The sequence below is a fragment of the Camponotus floridanus genome, unplaced genomic scaffold, assembly GCF_003227725.1.
Source record: "Camponotus floridanus strain SB8 unplaced genomic scaffold, Cflo_v7.5 scaffold19, whole genome shotgun sequence".
Classification (NCBI taxonomy): domain Eukaryota; kingdom Metazoa; phylum Arthropoda; class Insecta; order Hymenoptera; family Formicidae; genus Camponotus; species Camponotus floridanus.
The window spans coordinates 698,174-713,156 of NW_020229314.1; the positions used below are offsets into that span (position 1 = coordinate 698,174).

Consider the following 14,983-nt stretch of genomic DNA (forward strand, 5'->3'; position numbering starts at 1 on the left):
CTGCTTTTAAGTGTTCTCTGAAAGCGATACTCCCTCTATGGACATTGAAAACGTGGACATGAACTACAAAGCCAATGTCCATGAATATACTCTGGTGTTACCGGCATTTCGTGCACATAGCACGGAACGAAACTAGAAATTGACATTATATATTACCCTCTGAGAACATTCATGGACATTGGCTTTGTAGTTCATGTCCACGTTTTCAATGTCCATAGAGGGAGTATCGCTTTCAGTGATCACCTAAAAGCAGGCCATGACATCTTTCAGTCTTCTCTCTGCTTCGTATATCCTCGGCATAGTGACTAGTGAGAGTCACTGACAGGTATCAGCTGTTCCAGTAAATAAACCGCCGCATTTCGATAATGGACGGCGTTGAGGATACCGCGTGCGACTATCAGACAGCTGACGAGGATGTCAGCGAATCGGATAACAATAGCGAGTGCTCGTCACAACGAAGCGAGGGCGATATTAATTGGTATTATATGCCAGACTCGATTCTTTTGAGTATCTTCCAGTACCTGTCACCGAAGGAGCTGACGATCGCTGGTGAGGTGTGCAGATCGTGGCATAGGGTATCGCGTGACGAATTCCTGTGGAAATATTTGTTTTATCGAACATACAAGATAGATCCGGACGTCGGCATCGTGCCAGGTATGTCGTTCATCAACAGTATTTTGATGTCATCGTATTTTTATATACGATTGAAAATAATATATTCTGTCGCATGTTATATGTGTGCGACGTAAAAAATATAAATATAAATTCTACTATGTAATCACGTATTATTATATATTTGAAAAAATTGTTTGAACCACAAGAAAAAATCTCGAGTTAATTAAATTAGTATATTATTCTATATATATGGCATATAAAGATAACAAGTTAGGAACCAATATGGACAAAAGAAATAATGATAGAAAATTCTTTAGAAGTATATAAATAAGGCAATACACTTTAATTGAAATTAAATGTGAGTTTTATAATAAATTTATATTAAAATTTTTATAAAATACTCATTAAAATTCATAACGATTTTGTTTGCTACTTTCCTAATGGCTTTTTTTATATCTGTATATTATATAAGATATTCTTATTAGCAATAATATGTGTAGCAATGTCGTGTATAGGAAAGAGAGAACAATTTTTTACACTGTTAATTTACAAATACATATACATTTTTATTAATATATTATATTTTACATTTATATTCTTCTGGATTCATAGAATATCAGTAATTATTATTCTCTCTTTCTCTCTCTTAGGAAAAACTTCTTGGTTGGGAGAATTCAAACGTTTGGCATATCATACTCCACTGATAGAAACTGAAGTTCTTAAGGAACATTCGCATCAAGTTTTACATGTCAGCTTCTCCCATAATGGCAAAATGTTTGCAACCTGTTCGAAAGATGGATATATTCTTGTAAACTTTTCTCCTGACATTCACATTTATATATTTTTTTTTTGCATAAATTATTAAGTATTATAAATATGCTGTTATTTCAGGTATGGCAAAGTCAATATCCTGTTACCATAAAATATTTGCATGATATGAAAACATTTAGTTGGAAGTACACGCAATTTTCGCAATTTAATTGTACAGATACTTTACTTCTTGTCTCTGGTGTACATTTTGGTACACCTCATAGTACTTCGGGAGAAATAGCAGTGTTTAAAATAGCACGTAAATAAATTAAATGCACTATATTATTATTATTACCACATAAATTAATAAATTTTAAAAAGAGGAACATAAGTTATTTTTTGAAATTCAAAATTCGATTGAATAAATCAATCAATTTTCGATTGAATAATTGCTCATGTATGCTTTATATTTATTTGTAGCTGGTTTTGACCTTCAATGTAGAGTAGTGAATAAACCATATGACATATTTGGTACATGGTACAGTGAACGTTACCTTTTGAGTGGAAATCTGCATTGGTTGGCGCATTTAGTCAGCACTAGTGTAGTTTGGCTTAATAAGGCAAACCAGGAATCAGCTAGTGAACATGTGCCCATTATGACACAACTCTTTAGGTAAAGTCAACATGCTTTTCCAATCTTTATTTTAATATTAAGCTTAATAGGGACAAAAGCGATTATCTTTTCAAAATAAATTTTTTTTTACACATCTGTAATAATTTTCAGATTCTACAATGGAAATGCTTCTTCAATTAGAGCAATTATGGTTGCAAATTGTCTGGCACCTGCACCAACTGAAACTACAGAACAACAAAGTCAGCCATCCTCCTCAAATACAAAGGAAGAAAAAGGAAATCCACCAAGTCACAAAGATTTGTTATCACCTTCAAACGAACCTAGTAGCTCGCAACAGCAGGAAGAACCAGAAGTGTTACACCATGCATCATCAAGATTACAGTATGAATTTGTATCATATATGATGATTTTCCTATTTATTATACGATTAAGATTTATGTAATATGCATGTATAATAGATATAGTAAATTAGAAGGTGGATTTTCAAATTGGAGGAAACTTGGTGATGGTTTTGAATATGCTAGTCCTATACAATACAACCAGGAATATAGGCAGGTTGAAATGCAAAGGAAGGCGCACGAAAGTGATAGCGAAAGTGAGAACCCATTGTGGGAAGAGGAGAGCGAGTCTGGAGGTAAAGAAATATTACGCGCACATAATACAAAGTAATAGAAAATCGATCGTGATATAATTATAATTATATATAATATAATACAAAACTGGGCTTACAGAATCTTCGATAACCGAAGAGTGTGATACTGACGAGTTAGCCAATAATCCCGAAAAATTTCTTATATTTACAAGTGGCTCAAAGACATATACTCCACATAAAGTTGGTTTTAAGAGAATTAAATTAGTTACTTTCCCAAGAAGATTAGACCCAGGACCGTCGCTACGTGAAAGAATAGCTCAGCGAGAAAGGGAGCGAGAAAGACCGAGTACCCCATCGGTGGAAGATTGGTTAAATTATCAATCTGTAGCTGATAAATTCGATAAGATTGATCATTCAATTGATCTTCACGGTCATATTATCGGAATGGGACTTTCTCCTGATCATAGGTCAGTTATATTAATGTTGTCATCATGTAAAATGATATATTTGCGAAGTATGTGATTCTACATTTTTATACAGATATCTTTATGTAAATACAAGGCCATGGCCAAAGGGCTATGTTATTACTAATCCTTTACAACCACCACCAATAGCACAAGAAATTGATATACATGTGATTGACTTGGTAACATTGAAACAAGTTGGTACAATGTTAAGAGCACACAAGGCATACACACCTAATAATGAATGTTTCTTCATATTTTTGGACGTATGTAATGAATATGTAGCAAGGTAATGTAATTCAATTGCATTTATTAATTCATTACTCTAATTTAAAAAATTATACTTTTAAAAAATGTATAGGTTTCATTAAATATTTTTGCTTACAGTGGTGCAGAAGATAAGCATGGTTATTTGTGGGATAGACATTATGGAATTTGTTTAGCAAAATTTCCTCATACTGATGTAGTTAATTCTGTAGCTTTTAATCCGCGTGATCCTGAAATGTTAGTTACAACTAGTGATGATTATACAGTTAAAATATGGCGGAGTCGGGCTATGGTAAAGGCTTTAGGTTTAGATGAAAATTCCTATCATAGAGGTATGGAGGTGCGAAAGAGACGAAGATTTCAGAGAAGTAGTAATAATATTGACTGACTAAAAACTATTAAATTTCCAATTTGAAACATTTATTTTTACAAGAACTTTAGAAATATATTCTGCACTTAAGTTGATACTATATACAAAATCGTCCAAAATACTATTGTATAAAAGCACAAATAATCAATCTATTTTCTGATTGCCTGGGATTTATGCACATAAACACGTGCGTTCATTTCTTATAATATAATACATTACTCACATGAATACTTGAAAGAATTATTAAAAATGTTGTTAAAAGAATGGATATTGCAAAGAAATATATTGTTTATTGTTACAATGCAAAATTAGAAAATATCTAATAAGAAATTTTAAAATTATATTATTTATATTTAAAGACTATCATCAAACTATTTTTAAACTTAGCTTAAAGTTTATCTATATAACTTCTACATATGGAATTCTAGATCTTATAGAATTTATCTCCTGACAAAATTATAAAATTTGGAATTCTCAATGAAATGGATGTGCAATGAATATTAAGTTTTTCATGGTTATGACTCTTTACACATATATGTAATCTGTAATACTGAATTTTTTTTATTTAGTTTATTATTTTTTTCTGTATATTTAACATATTTACAAATTACTTATTTGCTAAACAAAGAAAATAATAAATGGATATAAATGTGCATCATTTTATATTTTTTCTCCTATATTTCATTTTTTGAGTTTGTTGTACTATTACATTGTAAAATTACAAAATAACAATATAATAAGTCTCCCACAAAAACAAATAAAAAATTTTGGAATATTCCCAATTCTCTATGTAATAATAAGTGATTTCAAATTTGATTTAGCAATTATGGAATATGTAAATTAATGTTATCATAATTAAATGTGGAATGTTAATAAAAGTCACAAATTAACAAATAATATATATTTCCTTTAGCATAAAATTTGTAGTTATTGAATAGCAACTAGTGCATGTATGTGTATGTATATGATATATATATAAAATATATATATATATATATATATATATATATATATATATATAAAATATATATATATATAAAATATATATATATATATATAAATTATATATATATATATATATATATATATATATCTCAAGTACATATAAAAAAGTGACATCAATTTAGATGTAAATATATAAGGAATGATGATTTTATTATTTTCCAGAGAATATTCAATAATTTACTATTCTCATGACATATTACATACAATCTATATAAGAATTAACAATTTAGACAACATTTTATAATCTTTCATGTGACATTAAAGCATTGTGACAAAAATGCTACATGTATTAGTGCAAAATCATATTTAAAGTTTGCATACCTAAAAAAATAACATAATTTGATTCAAAAAATCATAGTCTTTAATTTTATTTTTTTGTTTATTGTTATATGTATCACTTACCTACAATCCGTCATTTCTTTTGTATGATACTGACTTGAGAAACAACATAAAGGAATTTATTTTCCATTTAGCAGAATTGTCAATGGGCATATAAATATAATACTTATGTTGAACCTGTCGCAATCGGTTCTGTAAACAAAACACAATATAAAAAATAAAAATTTGTTATTTAAGCATACACTAATATTACTAATGAATTTATTATCCAAAAAATTACCAGGATGAGAAGACATTCCATCTTGAGCAACATTTCCAGTTTTGGGTAAGACTTTTTTATGAGCATCCTTATGTCCGTGACAATGTTCGCATTCATCATCACTATCTTCGGAACTACTTTCACCAAAAGTTTTTGGTTTTTCATAAATACAACAACCTGTAAATAAAAAAGATCACGTGATTATTTTTTTCATTGAATAAATTTAGAAAGTTTCATAGAAATAATAAATACCTACATTTTGATTTTTTCTTATTTAAATGTTCATTATCAACAGTCCCTTTAGTCCACTGGACCTTTTTGTTTGATTTTGGTTTCCGTAAACGTAATCGTACGGTAGGTACATCCTATGAAAAAAAATTAATTGAAAATATTATTAGTATAATAAAACTAATAATTAATTCATCTTAAACTACATGTAGTGATCATAGAACATTTGTAACAATAAACAATTAAAAATGTATGAAAATGAATAAAAGAATATTCAAATTAAAATTTATTTTTTTATTATATCAAAAGTTTGACACATATATACATAAATATTTTATAAAATATAAATTATTTACTTATACATATATGCAATTCTTATTATAAATATCATTACATTTTTTTAAAAAATATATATAATATAAAATATACATATATAAACAATAAATAGACAATATTATCAACAGCTTAATGTGAAAATGTTTTGAAACTACTCCCTAGAAATATTCTATTATAAAATTAAAATTTATGTATCTGAAAATGCTATATATAATAGTATAAAAAATTTACATCGAAAATGGAGTTATTTTCCATGTGGACTTATAACATTATTATAAAATTGATATTTGAGTGTTACATATCAAACTTATAGAGAGAATTAAATATTTATTAATTATTGCACAATTTTCTGTGCTATTAAATTTTTTATTTTATCATCTGAATATTTTAATATGTTTTTTAAAACTTCTGATGTATGTTGTCCCAATATTGGTGGGGATAATCTCACTGTATTGGTAGCATAGCTATATGTCACAGGTGGTCCAACGAGTTTCACTTTGCCTGTAACTGGATGATCTAACTCTTGAACCAACTTTATATATTTTACATGGGGATCATCAAATACCTGAAAATTACATGCAAAGTTTAGGTAAAAATTCACTATACTGTAAATTATTTGACACTAGTTTATTTACTTCTTTTATGGTGTTTACTGCTCCATAAGGAAATGAAGCACCTTCAAATATCGCAGACCATTCTTGATTCGTTTTCCTTTTAAATACATTTCTAAGAATTTGAAGCAATTCCATTCTATTCTTAACTCTAGCAGTATTATTCTTAAATTTGTTATTATTAATAAGTTCTGATAGTTGTAGTCTTTTAATTAACTCTAGAAATTGCAAATCGCTACCCGCTCCCACTGTCATATATCCATCCTTTGTCGGGAAAGCTTCGTAAGGAACTATGCTCTCGTGTTCAGATCCCCATCTTGTAGCTTCCTTATTTCCATTTAAGTAATTTGAAGCAATATTAATCAAACTTGCAACTTGAGTTGACAAAAGATTACATTGTATCCACTGGCCTTTGTTGATTTTTGATCTTTGTAGTAAAGCTGCCATAATTGCTCCATGAGCGTATAAACCCATTGCTAAATCTGTCATTGCTACGCCAACCTTGCACGGTGGTCCATCTTTGGGGCCGGTAATGTGCAAAAGTCCGCCTAAGGAAGCTGCAATAACGTCATAACCAGGTCTATTTGCATAAGGTCCTTGGAATCCGTAGCCAGTTAACGAACAGTATATAAGACGTGGTGCTATCTTGGCTATGTCTTCGTATCCTAAGCCTATACTGTTCAATTTCCCTGGTACATAATTTTCCACTAAGACATCGCATGTCTGCGCCAGGTCGTAAATAATATCTTTACCTCTCTTCAGGTCGATACAAACGCTTTTCTTATTTCTATTCACGCTCATAAAGTAGGTTGATTCTTGCGTTCCCTCGAAGAACGGCGGACCCCACTTGCGCGCCTCGTCTCCATCGCCGGGTCGTTCGATCTTCAAGATCTCCGCACCGAGATCTCCGAGGATCATCGTACAATAGGGACCGGCCACGATCCTTGTCAGATCCAGAACTCGTATTCCGTTCAACGGTGAACGATTTTCTTCGATGATCGTTTGACAAAACCCACGGTCGCATTTTTTCAAATTGCATGCAATTGCACTTGTTAAGAATCTGTCACTCGCTGCGCACTTTCGCAAGGAAATCGTGAATACCTTACGTATCATCGTTCAAACTTAAAGGACAAAGTTAGAAATAATTTTTGCCCTATAACCTTATCGTCGTAGATATTGATATATTCGTAATGAAAAAAATATAATGTTATATACTTTTATAAATATTATTAAAAATCGTATTCCAACAATGTGATGTCGTATGTTGGAGGGGATATCGGATTGTGACAAGCGATAAGAACAATTATTTGCATTCTGTGAATAACGTCACCGACGACTCTTCTCCGATCCCGCTTGTCGCGTCGACCGAGTGATAAACATTACGTACATAAATGAGGGTGTAATGGATATGAATACCTGCGATCCGGAGTCGATGACATCCGCCTCGGAGATCGTTTCCGTTTGTGTTTGTAATGCTGCTTGTTCCGACATTGTTCTATCCATGTGTCGCAATTGACACACGTTGTCTTCGACGAAAGATACGCACAATATCACTGTAACGTCAAACGTAACCTATGCGAATTTCCGCCATCACTGCAGTGCTGCCAATTTTTTTCCCCTTTTTCTTCGATGATGCAGTCACGAATATAATTGTAAAATTGATTTTTGATACTCTCGATTTTTGCAGTTAATTTTTCTTTTTCGAATTAAAAAGATTATTAAATTCCAAAAAGATAGCATAATTCTCTCTTATACAAACTTTGAATAAATTACTGATAAATTGTATCTTATATACATTTTCTTATAATAGGCTCGTTAATTCTATTTATATGTAACACTGATGATTATATATTATATCTTTCAATGATAATAAATTGTTTTTCAAATAATTGCATACTTATATGTTCATAAAAATTTTTAAAAATTGTGTATTTATTTGGAAGGATATATAGAATGCGACAAAATATAGAATTATAAAAACATAAATGTTATATTTATTTGAAAAACATTAAGTGCTGGGTACACTAATTGTTAGAATATTTTATTTGTTTTCAATTATCAATATTATTTCAAAATAGTAGTGGTTAAAATCATAGATGTGATTTGTTGGTTGATTTACTTCAATTACTTTTACCTTATATTTTAATCCAGCTATAAATAAAATAGAAGATATTATTTAACTGTATTTTTTCCTTATTTATAAGGTATTAAAAATATCAATAAATATTTTATATCATATTACAAATGTCGACAGAAACTTACCTTCTTGAAACCAATATCAGCGGCATATTCTCTGAAGCATTGCCGGCAAATGTTCAGACCATATTTGCGAATAAGTCCATGTCTATTCGCACAGGCACGGCTGTAATAAAAATAAAAATTAATTTCGTTTAGAACAATTTATGTATATTCATCTAATATTTTATATATGTAATACTGAAATATTAAATTTATCCATTCACCTGCCACTTCAAAGTCAAAACAAATTAAAATTTAAAAACAGAAAGAGACGGGAAAAAATAATATATAGAAAACTCATGTAAAACGGATAGAATACTTAATAAAATAACCTCGAATGGAGTTGACTTACAACACGCGATACTTTGGAGGTTAGTATACATATTTATAGACATATTTTTACAAAAGCAATATTAATAAAACTAATATAGATATATAAATATATTAAAATTATTTCAGACTATCCAATCTTTCGCTTTAAATCAAATTTTCGTGGTGATCGATCCGCGACTAATGCACATAAATTCATCGCAAATAGAAGCGTATAAAATGAAAAGAGCATTATACTAACCAGGATCTTGATCCTTGACCGTATTTTCGCGGATGCGAGTACCATATGTTTTGGAACCCCATTTGTACGTGTAATATTCCTCTTTATATGTGGGAATCTTGCGTTAATAGATCAAGTCGGCGGATGACGACGGATAAAGAACAAGAGGCAGATTCAATGAGAGGATGAATAAATTCACCACGCGGCGCTTTCTCCAAACCTAACCTGACACACGTCACGTGACTGCTCTTTCCTTCAGCTCGTATTTAGATTCGGTGTTCTTTCGAGCACATAAATTTTTTCATATTATTATTTATTGATATTATTTGATGATAAAATGTATGAAAAATATATGAAATACTACTATAAGTGTGTATCACTACTCTAGCAAAAGAATTTATTAAAACTTTATTGTAGAGCGAATATATTTATATTTATGTACACAATTATATACACAATACACAATAATACACACGATTAAAATTGGTCATTTTCATTTTTTTAAATTTCGAAATAAAATATTTAAAAAATTACAAGAAACGTAAGATCAGGAAATACAATATAATTTTAAATTTTGAATTATCTTATAATAATATAAATGTAAATTATTAATAATATAAATTATCTTATAATAATGATAATAATTATAATAATAATAATATAAAATATGTAGAAAAGAAATTGTAGATTAAGATTCTTAAGGAATTCAGATTTTGTATACAAACCGGTAAAAAATCAATTTTGTAATATTATATCAGATATTATATTTACAATATATTGGACTACTTTAGTAATCAATAAGACGTGAATGAAATGTACTCATTTATAACAATTAATTGTAATTAAAATTATAATATATTATTAGAGACTGTTTTAATAATCAATAATAAAACAGTACTATATTTATTGAAAATTAATCGTATAATCAAAATTAAATACATTTGAAAATGATTTACTAATTATACATTCATTCGCGCATGTATTTTTCAATTCTTTATGTTATGTTATTATATTATAATTTTTTTAGTGTATTTATTCCTATCGGTAATTATGAACGTCGTAATCCGTGATGTAGATTACAGTCTCGTGCAAAGAGAAACCGGTTTCCTCCTCAACGACTGGCAGACAATCCCATCCCACGTGGAAGGCCATCGATGAAGCGGGGATAAGTTACAACGGTACTTTCACACGACGCTTTTTACTACTCAAATAAACTCACTGTAGACTGTTACTATTGAGTTAACTCTAGTCTCGTTTAAATCAAAATTACTATGTCAGACGAAAAGAGGCACGATAAGGAGAATGAAAAGGTATGAAATATAAAAGGGTGTTTATTGTTAGAAACTATTTTCATTATTTATAAGAATTAGAAGTCGTAAGTGGCACAATAATTTAATGCATTTGAAAAATGGAATCTAATCGATTAACTAAAGTCTCAATAATAATTTAAATTAGTTCTCTTTATTTAGATATATGTTTAAGAAAATGTATATAGATTTTACTAAATTAAAATCAAACAGAAATGAAGAAAGAAAATAAAGCATTTAATTCCATTTCTTACATTTTGTTATCCATTTATCTTTAATCAGATTTAATAAATTATAATGACTGACGCATAACACTGTTACAGGGAGCTCGATACATTATAGGAAGACAAATCATGAATTTAAAAATGAAGATAGTCCTAAAAATTATTCTATCTTCTATAGCAGGCCCGTTGATCCTTTACGGTATATCTTTTATTTATCAGTCATACTCGAGGCATCTATTTGAAAGACCAGTTACAATAAACGAGGATCGACCCAAATTTTGGATCTATGCCAAGAGTAACGACACCGGTTATTTGAAGCATGTATACGCGGTGCTCCATCGACTCGGTTTCCAAGAGAGCAATAACAAGTCCGATTGGGATCTATTGTGGGCCCATGATTATCCATTTCGCGTGCTGTCCGTGAGTTTAGATAAATTGCAAAAGCACCAACGAGTCAATCATTTTCCCGGTTGCGGCTACATCACAAATAAAGTGGATCTGTCGACATCGCGTGGCGGACGATATATACCGGCGGCATTCAAGATACCCGAGGATCAGCAAGCCTTTCTCGATTATGCCAAGTCACATCCCGCGAAGCTGTTCGTACAGAAATCGAACGATCACCGGGGCATTCGCATTCGCGACAATGATGACGCAAACTTCATCGATGGCACGTTCATTCAAGAGTTCATCGAACGACCGTTCCTCGTGGATGGCTACAAGTTCGATATTGGAATGTATGTTGTCATTACGTCCGTAGATCCGCTACGATTATACGTCTATAAGGGCGATGTGTTGTTTCGCTTCTGTCCAGTGAAATATTATCCTTTCGATCCAGAAATCCTAGACAAGTACGTGGTTGGCGACGATTATCTACCGATTTGGAGTGTGCCATCCTTGAAGAAATATTACACAGAACTCGGATTCTCGATGAAAGATTCGTTCGATGCGTATATCAAAGAGCGTGGAAAGAATCCGACTGATATGTGGGAACGAGTGTATGACGCTATCCGGGAAGTCGTCTTGATGAAGGAGATGCAAATCAGAGAAGTCTCCAAACGTTTTGGCAATGGCAGAAATTTCTTCGAACTCGTGAGATTCGATCTGGCTCTTGACGCAGATCTAAATGTTTACATGATGGAGGCGAACATGTCGCCGAATCTATCTTCCGCACATTATCCACCGAATCAACTGCTCTATGAGCAAGTCATATTCAATATGTTTGCGCTGGTCGGTATCGGCAAGAGGACTAAAAGAGAATCCTTGAAGATTAGGCAAGTAAAGCGTATCAAGATTTAAATGCGAGCACAGAAGAGTTTTGTGTCTCGAAATTGGTTGCCTAAAAATATAGAGTAAGTAGAACTATTTACATAAAAGATATTTAAATTGACGTTACCCATGTTGTAGAAATAAAGCGGAGGAAGAAATGGAGGTAGCAAACAAAAACATCGTGGTGCTACCAGAGCTCTGTAAGGAATGTGAAGATTGTTTTCGCATAGAGTGCCAATTATGTAGGCCGTGTTATACATTGGAAACAAAGCTTATTTTGTCGCAGAGTTATCTCGAGCACCAAAATCAGATGGACTTTCAAAGAATCTTTCCGCCTCCGATTGTAAGTCGTGGAAGAATATTATATTTTTTCATGTAATGTACTTGTAACCAGAAATGTATCTGTTTATAGACAAGAGATATGGTGCTAAAAAATTACACATTGAGAAATCAATTACTCATCAGATGGTATCAAGGAAAATGCAAATTGGATAAGACGTGGTGCAGTTGATATTATATGATAAAGTTAGAAGTCTATTTTGTAAATGAGTTTATACATATATAATATGGAATATTTATTTCAAACATGTAAAACTGTATATATAATAGTTAATAAGTAGAAACATTAAATGTAAAGCTGTTCAACTAGTACATAAAATCACATGAAGAAATTTACTACTATTATTTCTATTAAACTGCACATCAAGTACACATATGTATAAAAGATTATAAAAAAACTCCAAGTTATTCTATGCTATAGCGCAATGTATTACATAATTATTAAAAAATGGAAATAAATATATTTTATATTCGTGTAACATACTGAATCATGTATGTAAAAAATGTTTCATAAAATAAATATACGTAAAAGATACTAAAAAATGACAAAATAAGAATTATTTCTCTGTTAACAAAGTTTCTTTTTTTCTTTTAACTTTTGAGTCAGGCGCATTTGGATTTACGCCCTTGTAAAAGTCTTTAAGTAATTTCATAGCCTGCTCTTTCTTAACGTTTCCTTGTATCAGTACTTTTGGATCATAAAATTTTGGTACCTCGAGAACACTGACGCAACCGCCAAATCGATCATTCGCACAACCGTATATAATACTGTGTACTTGTAGTTGAAGTAATGCCGATATACACATTATGCATGGTTCTACCGTGACAACTACATCTAAATTACGAAATACAGTTTCGTATTGTAAGCATTTTTCTTTACAAAACTTTAAGACTTGGTCGATGCAATTTATCTCTGCATGACGAGTTGCATTACAAGTTTCATTCACTGTGTTATTACCAGTTGCAATTATTTCATTGTTATATATAAATAAACAACCTACTGGAACTTCACCAGCTCTTAAAGATTCTTCAGCTTTTTGTAATGCAACATCCATCCATGCCGAAATATCCATAATAAATGCTATTAAATATTGTACTATATGTTGAGATAATATGATGTAAAGATATTTTGAAAACTTTGTTGTGCGCTACAGTTTTATACAATTATTTTTTTTGGAGTTTTTTTACTTGTCTTGAATATTATAAATGTTGTCTTAAGTAAAAAAAAATTATCAATTTAAATTTTATATCTTATATATAAAAATAATTGTACCTTATATAAAAAAGAATTTAAACATCTGCTTTTTCAAAAAATTTGAGCAATCCTAACTCATCTAATCGTTGCATAGCTGTTTCATTCCAATTTTGATTACCTACAGCTCTTGGACTGGGATGTCGAAGAACCATTACCTAAAAATAAATCATATATTAGTAAATCTTGATATACTATTAAGAATTAAGGATGTTATATATGAAATAAATATACGTTACCTGTATATTTGGAAGACCTCCTGTCTGGACTGCAATTTGTGCTCTTTTTTCAGCATAATTGCCAATACCAACGATAATCTCTACTTTCAAGAGTTGTATTATGTCTATCAAGGCTTTGTCGCAAGCCTCATGTAAAATTTTTTGTCCTCCCTGAAAAATACAAGTAGTTCAGCATAAAAAAAAGGAATGCAGTGAGATAAATATTGCCTTTAATTCTGCTGGTGTGATGTTTCGAGCTCTAGCATCCATGAATGCAAGTGGGCAATAATTGTGCATGTATGCGTGTCGAAAAAAGTTCTCTGGACTTCCACATAAATTTCGAAAGAGGCCCCACAATCTTAGTCCACTAATCTCGCTACGTGTACATTCGAATCCCGTAACTTTTCGATCAGGATGTTCCTTTGATGGACTTTTAACAGGGCCACAAATTTTGAGCCAATTGCGCACCATGTTTATTTCTCCAAATGGTACACCAGTTTGCGACATGCCCCATGGTCCAGGATTCATGCCGACAAATAAAACTTTCTTTTCACCAGTGCAGTACTTGTGTACATACATGGCATGTGTTTCAGATGCATACTCAAGCGGATTGTAAATATACTGTATCACCGATGGAAATGTAATATCTTGTAATTTTGTACACAGCTCTTGTTCAATTGATAATAATTTATCAGAAATTGACCCAAGTGCTATGGGTGTGTGTTCAATTGCATCTTTATCTTTTTTTACATTGGAAGTGGATGTAAGCACTGCAGATGAATGTTCAACTGCATTTTCATTTCCTTCCATATTTTGTTTTATACCCAAAGCTGTTTGTATTTGAGCCATATAATCTAAAGTACCTGAATTAGAGCGTTTGAGTTTTTTCGCGCTTCTTGATTCATCGCTATTTACTCTGGTTCTTTTTGTACGAGGCATAATTATTTTCAAAGTCTAATATATGAGAAATTTAAGATTTTATATGTAGATTATTTTGGAATAAAATTTCTTCTTAAAGAAAAGAGTAAAATATATATTTAATTAAATTCTTATTATCGAGAGAATATATATTTTACAATGTGCTCTCTTGAACTAATTTAAGAATATAAAACACAA

At 30.9% G+C, this 14,983-nt stretch overlaps 7 protein-coding genes across 9 annotated transcripts; 2 read left to right on the forward strand and 5 right to left on the reverse strand.

Annotated features, from left to right (window-relative positions):
• The first annotated feature begins 299 nt into the window (after nucleotides 1–299).
• Nucleotides 300–3,930, forward strand: LOC105256082 (F-box/WD repeat-containing protein 5). Its single transcript, XM_011265732.3, has 9 exons — nucleotides 300–654; nucleotides 1,266–1,423; nucleotides 1,507–1,684; nucleotides 1,846–2,038; nucleotides 2,150–2,380; nucleotides 2,458–2,633; nucleotides 2,731–3,058; nucleotides 3,132–3,344; nucleotides 3,443–3,930. Exons 1-9 carry the CDS (start codon nucleotides 366–368, stop codon nucleotides 3,708–3,710), a joined length of 2,034 nt encoding a protein of 677 aa, XP_011264034.1. The 5' UTR covers nucleotides 300–365; the 3' UTR covers nucleotides 3,711–3,930.
• LOC105256084 (E3 ubiquitin-protein ligase PPP1R11) lies at nucleotides 3,417–8,117 on the reverse strand. Of its 2 annotated transcripts, none has more exons than XM_025407815.1 (5): nucleotides 7,887–8,117; nucleotides 5,552–5,660; nucleotides 5,317–5,472; nucleotides 5,100–5,228; nucleotides 3,417–3,552 (listed from the first exon to the last, which is right to left on the reverse strand). In XM_025407815.1, the coding sequence occupies exons 1-4, from the start codon at nucleotides 7,971–7,973 to the stop codon at nucleotides 5,203–5,205; spliced, it is 378 nt and encodes a 125-aa protein (XP_025263600.1). In that variant the 5' UTR covers nucleotides 7,974–8,117; the 3' UTR covers nucleotides 3,417–3,552; nucleotides 5,100–5,202. The 2 variants fall into 2 exon arrangements, with proteins under 2 accessions (XP_025263600.1, XP_011264037.1); XM_011265735.3 differs by lacking the exon at nucleotides 3,417–3,552 and adding an exon at nucleotides 4,829–5,018.
• Nucleotides 6,125–7,880, reverse strand: LOC105256083 (succinate--hydroxymethylglutarate CoA-transferase). Its single transcript, XM_011265734.2, has 2 exons — nucleotides 6,495–7,880; nucleotides 6,125–6,424 (listed from the first exon to the last, which is right to left on the reverse strand). The coding sequence occupies exons 1-2, from the start codon at nucleotides 7,581–7,583 to the stop codon at nucleotides 6,194–6,196; spliced, it is 1,320 nt and encodes a 439-aa protein (XP_011264036.1). The 5' UTR covers nucleotides 7,584–7,880; the 3' UTR covers nucleotides 6,125–6,193.
• Nucleotides 8,118–8,436: 319 nt separating the features above from the next.
• On the reverse strand, nucleotides 8,437–9,487 carry LOC105256081 (40S ribosomal protein S29). The gene is made up of 3 exons (XM_011265731.3): nucleotides 9,280–9,487; nucleotides 8,733–8,832; nucleotides 8,437–8,621 (listed from the first exon to the last, which is right to left on the reverse strand). The coding sequence occupies exons 1-3, from the start codon at nucleotides 9,339–9,341 to the stop codon at nucleotides 8,613–8,615; spliced, it is 171 nt and encodes a 56-aa protein (XP_011264033.1). The 5' UTR covers nucleotides 9,342–9,487; the 3' UTR covers nucleotides 8,437–8,612.
• An 802-nt stretch (nucleotides 9,488–10,289) lies between these two features.
• On the forward strand, nucleotides 10,290–12,645 carry LOC105256080 (tubulin polyglutamylase TTLL7). Of its 2 annotated transcripts, XM_011265730.3 has the most exons (4): nucleotides 10,290–10,568; nucleotides 10,889–12,063; nucleotides 12,197–12,401; nucleotides 12,471–12,645. In XM_011265730.3, exons 1-4 carry the CDS (start codon nucleotides 10,530–10,532, stop codon nucleotides 12,567–12,569), a joined length of 1,518 nt encoding a protein of 505 aa, XP_011264032.1. In that variant the 5' UTR covers nucleotides 10,290–10,529; the 3' UTR covers nucleotides 12,570–12,645. The 2 variants fall into 2 exon arrangements, 1 of the variants encoding a protein (XP_011264032.1); XR_003122657.1 differs by lacking the exon at nucleotides 12,471–12,645 and having other exon boundaries at nucleotides 10,889–12,141; nucleotides 12,197–12,289.
• LOC105256077 (single-strand selective monofunctional uracil DNA glycosylase) lies at nucleotides 12,316–14,827 on the reverse strand. The gene is made up of 4 exons (XM_011265728.3): nucleotides 14,096–14,827; nucleotides 13,889–14,038; nucleotides 13,671–13,807; nucleotides 12,316–12,485 (listed from the first exon to the last, which is right to left on the reverse strand). Exons 1-3 carry the CDS (start codon nucleotides 14,804–14,806, stop codon nucleotides 13,688–13,690), a joined length of 981 nt encoding a protein of 326 aa, XP_011264030.1. The 5' UTR covers nucleotides 14,807–14,827; the 3' UTR covers nucleotides 12,316–12,485; nucleotides 13,671–13,687.
• On the reverse strand, nucleotides 12,764–13,545 carry LOC105256078 (tRNA-specific adenosine deaminase 2). The gene has a single exon (XM_011265729.2). The coding sequence runs from the start codon at nucleotides 13,468–13,470 to the stop codon at nucleotides 12,955–12,957; it is 516 nt and encodes a 171-aa protein (XP_011264031.1). The 5' UTR covers nucleotides 13,471–13,545; the 3' UTR covers nucleotides 12,764–12,954.
• Nucleotides 14,828–14,983: the final 156 nt, after the last annotated feature.

What these genes read in the sequence shown, in the direction of transcription:
- LOC105256082 (XM_011265732.3), top strand. Translation starts at nt 366, where the DNA reads ATGGACGGCGTTGAGGATACCGCGTGCGACTATCAGACAGCTGACGAG. An exon ending in CGAAAGATGGATATATTCTT is followed by an intron (nt 1,424 to 1,506) that starts GTAAACTTTTCT and finishes CTGTTATTTCAG; the next exon opens with GTATGGCAAAGTCAATATCC. An exon ending in ATTATGACACAACTCTTTAG is followed by an intron (nt 2,039 to 2,149) that starts GTAAAGTCAACA and finishes AATAATTTTCAG; the next exon opens with ATTCTACAATGGAAATGCTT.
- LOC105256083 (XM_011265734.2), bottom strand. Translation starts at nt 7,583, where the DNA reads ATGATACGTAAGGTATTCACGATTTCCTTGCGAAAGTGCGCAGCGAGT. An exon ending in CAGTAAACACCATAAAAGAA is followed by an intron (nt 6,425 to 6,494) that starts GTAAATAAACTA and finishes TGTAATTTTCAG; the next exon opens with GTATTTGATGATCCCCATGT.
- LOC105256084 (XM_025407815.1), bottom strand. Translation starts at nt 7,973, where the DNA reads ATGGATAGAACAATGTCGGAACAAGCAGCATTACAAACACAAACGGAA. An exon ending in TCATCGACTCCGGATCGCAG is followed by an intron (nt 5,661 to 7,886) that starts GTATTCATATCC and finishes TTTTTTTCATAG; the next exon opens with GATGTACCTACCGTACGATT. An exon ending in AAATAAGAAAAAATCAAAAT is followed by an intron (nt 5,473 to 5,551) that starts GTAGGTATTTAT and finishes TTTTATTTACAG; the next exon opens with GTTGTTGTATTTATGAAAAA.
- LOC105256081 (XM_011265731.3), bottom strand. Translation starts at nt 9,341, where the DNA reads ATGGGGTTCCAAAACATATGGTACTCGCATCCGCGAAAATACGGTCAA. An exon ending in GGTCAAGGATCAAGATCCTG is followed by an intron (nt 8,833 to 9,279) that starts GTTAGTATAATG and finishes TTTTTATTACAG; the next exon opens with CCGTGCCTGTGCGAATAGAC.
- LOC105256080 (XM_011265730.3), top strand. Translation starts at nt 10,530, where the DNA reads ATGTCAGACGAAAAGAGGCACGATAAGGAGAATGAAAAG. An exon ending in ACGATAAGGAGAATGAAAAG is followed by an intron (nt 10,569 to 10,888) that starts GTATGAAATATA and finishes ACACTGTTACAG; the next exon opens with GGAGCTCGATACATTATAGG. An exon ending in GAATCTTTCCGCCTCCGATT is followed by an intron (nt 12,402 to 12,470) that starts GTAAGTCGTGGA and finishes ATCTGTTTATAG; the next exon opens with ACAAGAGATATGGTGCTAAA.
- LOC105256078 (XM_011265729.2), bottom strand. Translation starts at nt 13,470, where the DNA reads ATGGATATTTCGGCATGGATGGATGTTGCATTACAAAAAGCTGAAGAA.
- LOC105256077 (XM_011265728.3), bottom strand. Translation starts at nt 14,806, where the DNA reads ATGCCTCGTACAAAAAGAACCAGAGTAAATAGCGATGAATCAAGAAGC. An exon ending in TCACACCAGCAGAATTAAAG is followed by an intron (nt 14,039 to 14,095) that starts GCAATATTTATC and finishes TGTATTTTTCAG; the next exon opens with GGAGGACAAAAAATTTTACA. An exon ending in GAGGTCTTCCAAATATACAG is followed by an intron (nt 13,808 to 13,888) that starts GTAACGTATATT and finishes ATTTATTTTTAG; the next exon opens with GTAATGGTTCTTCGACATCC.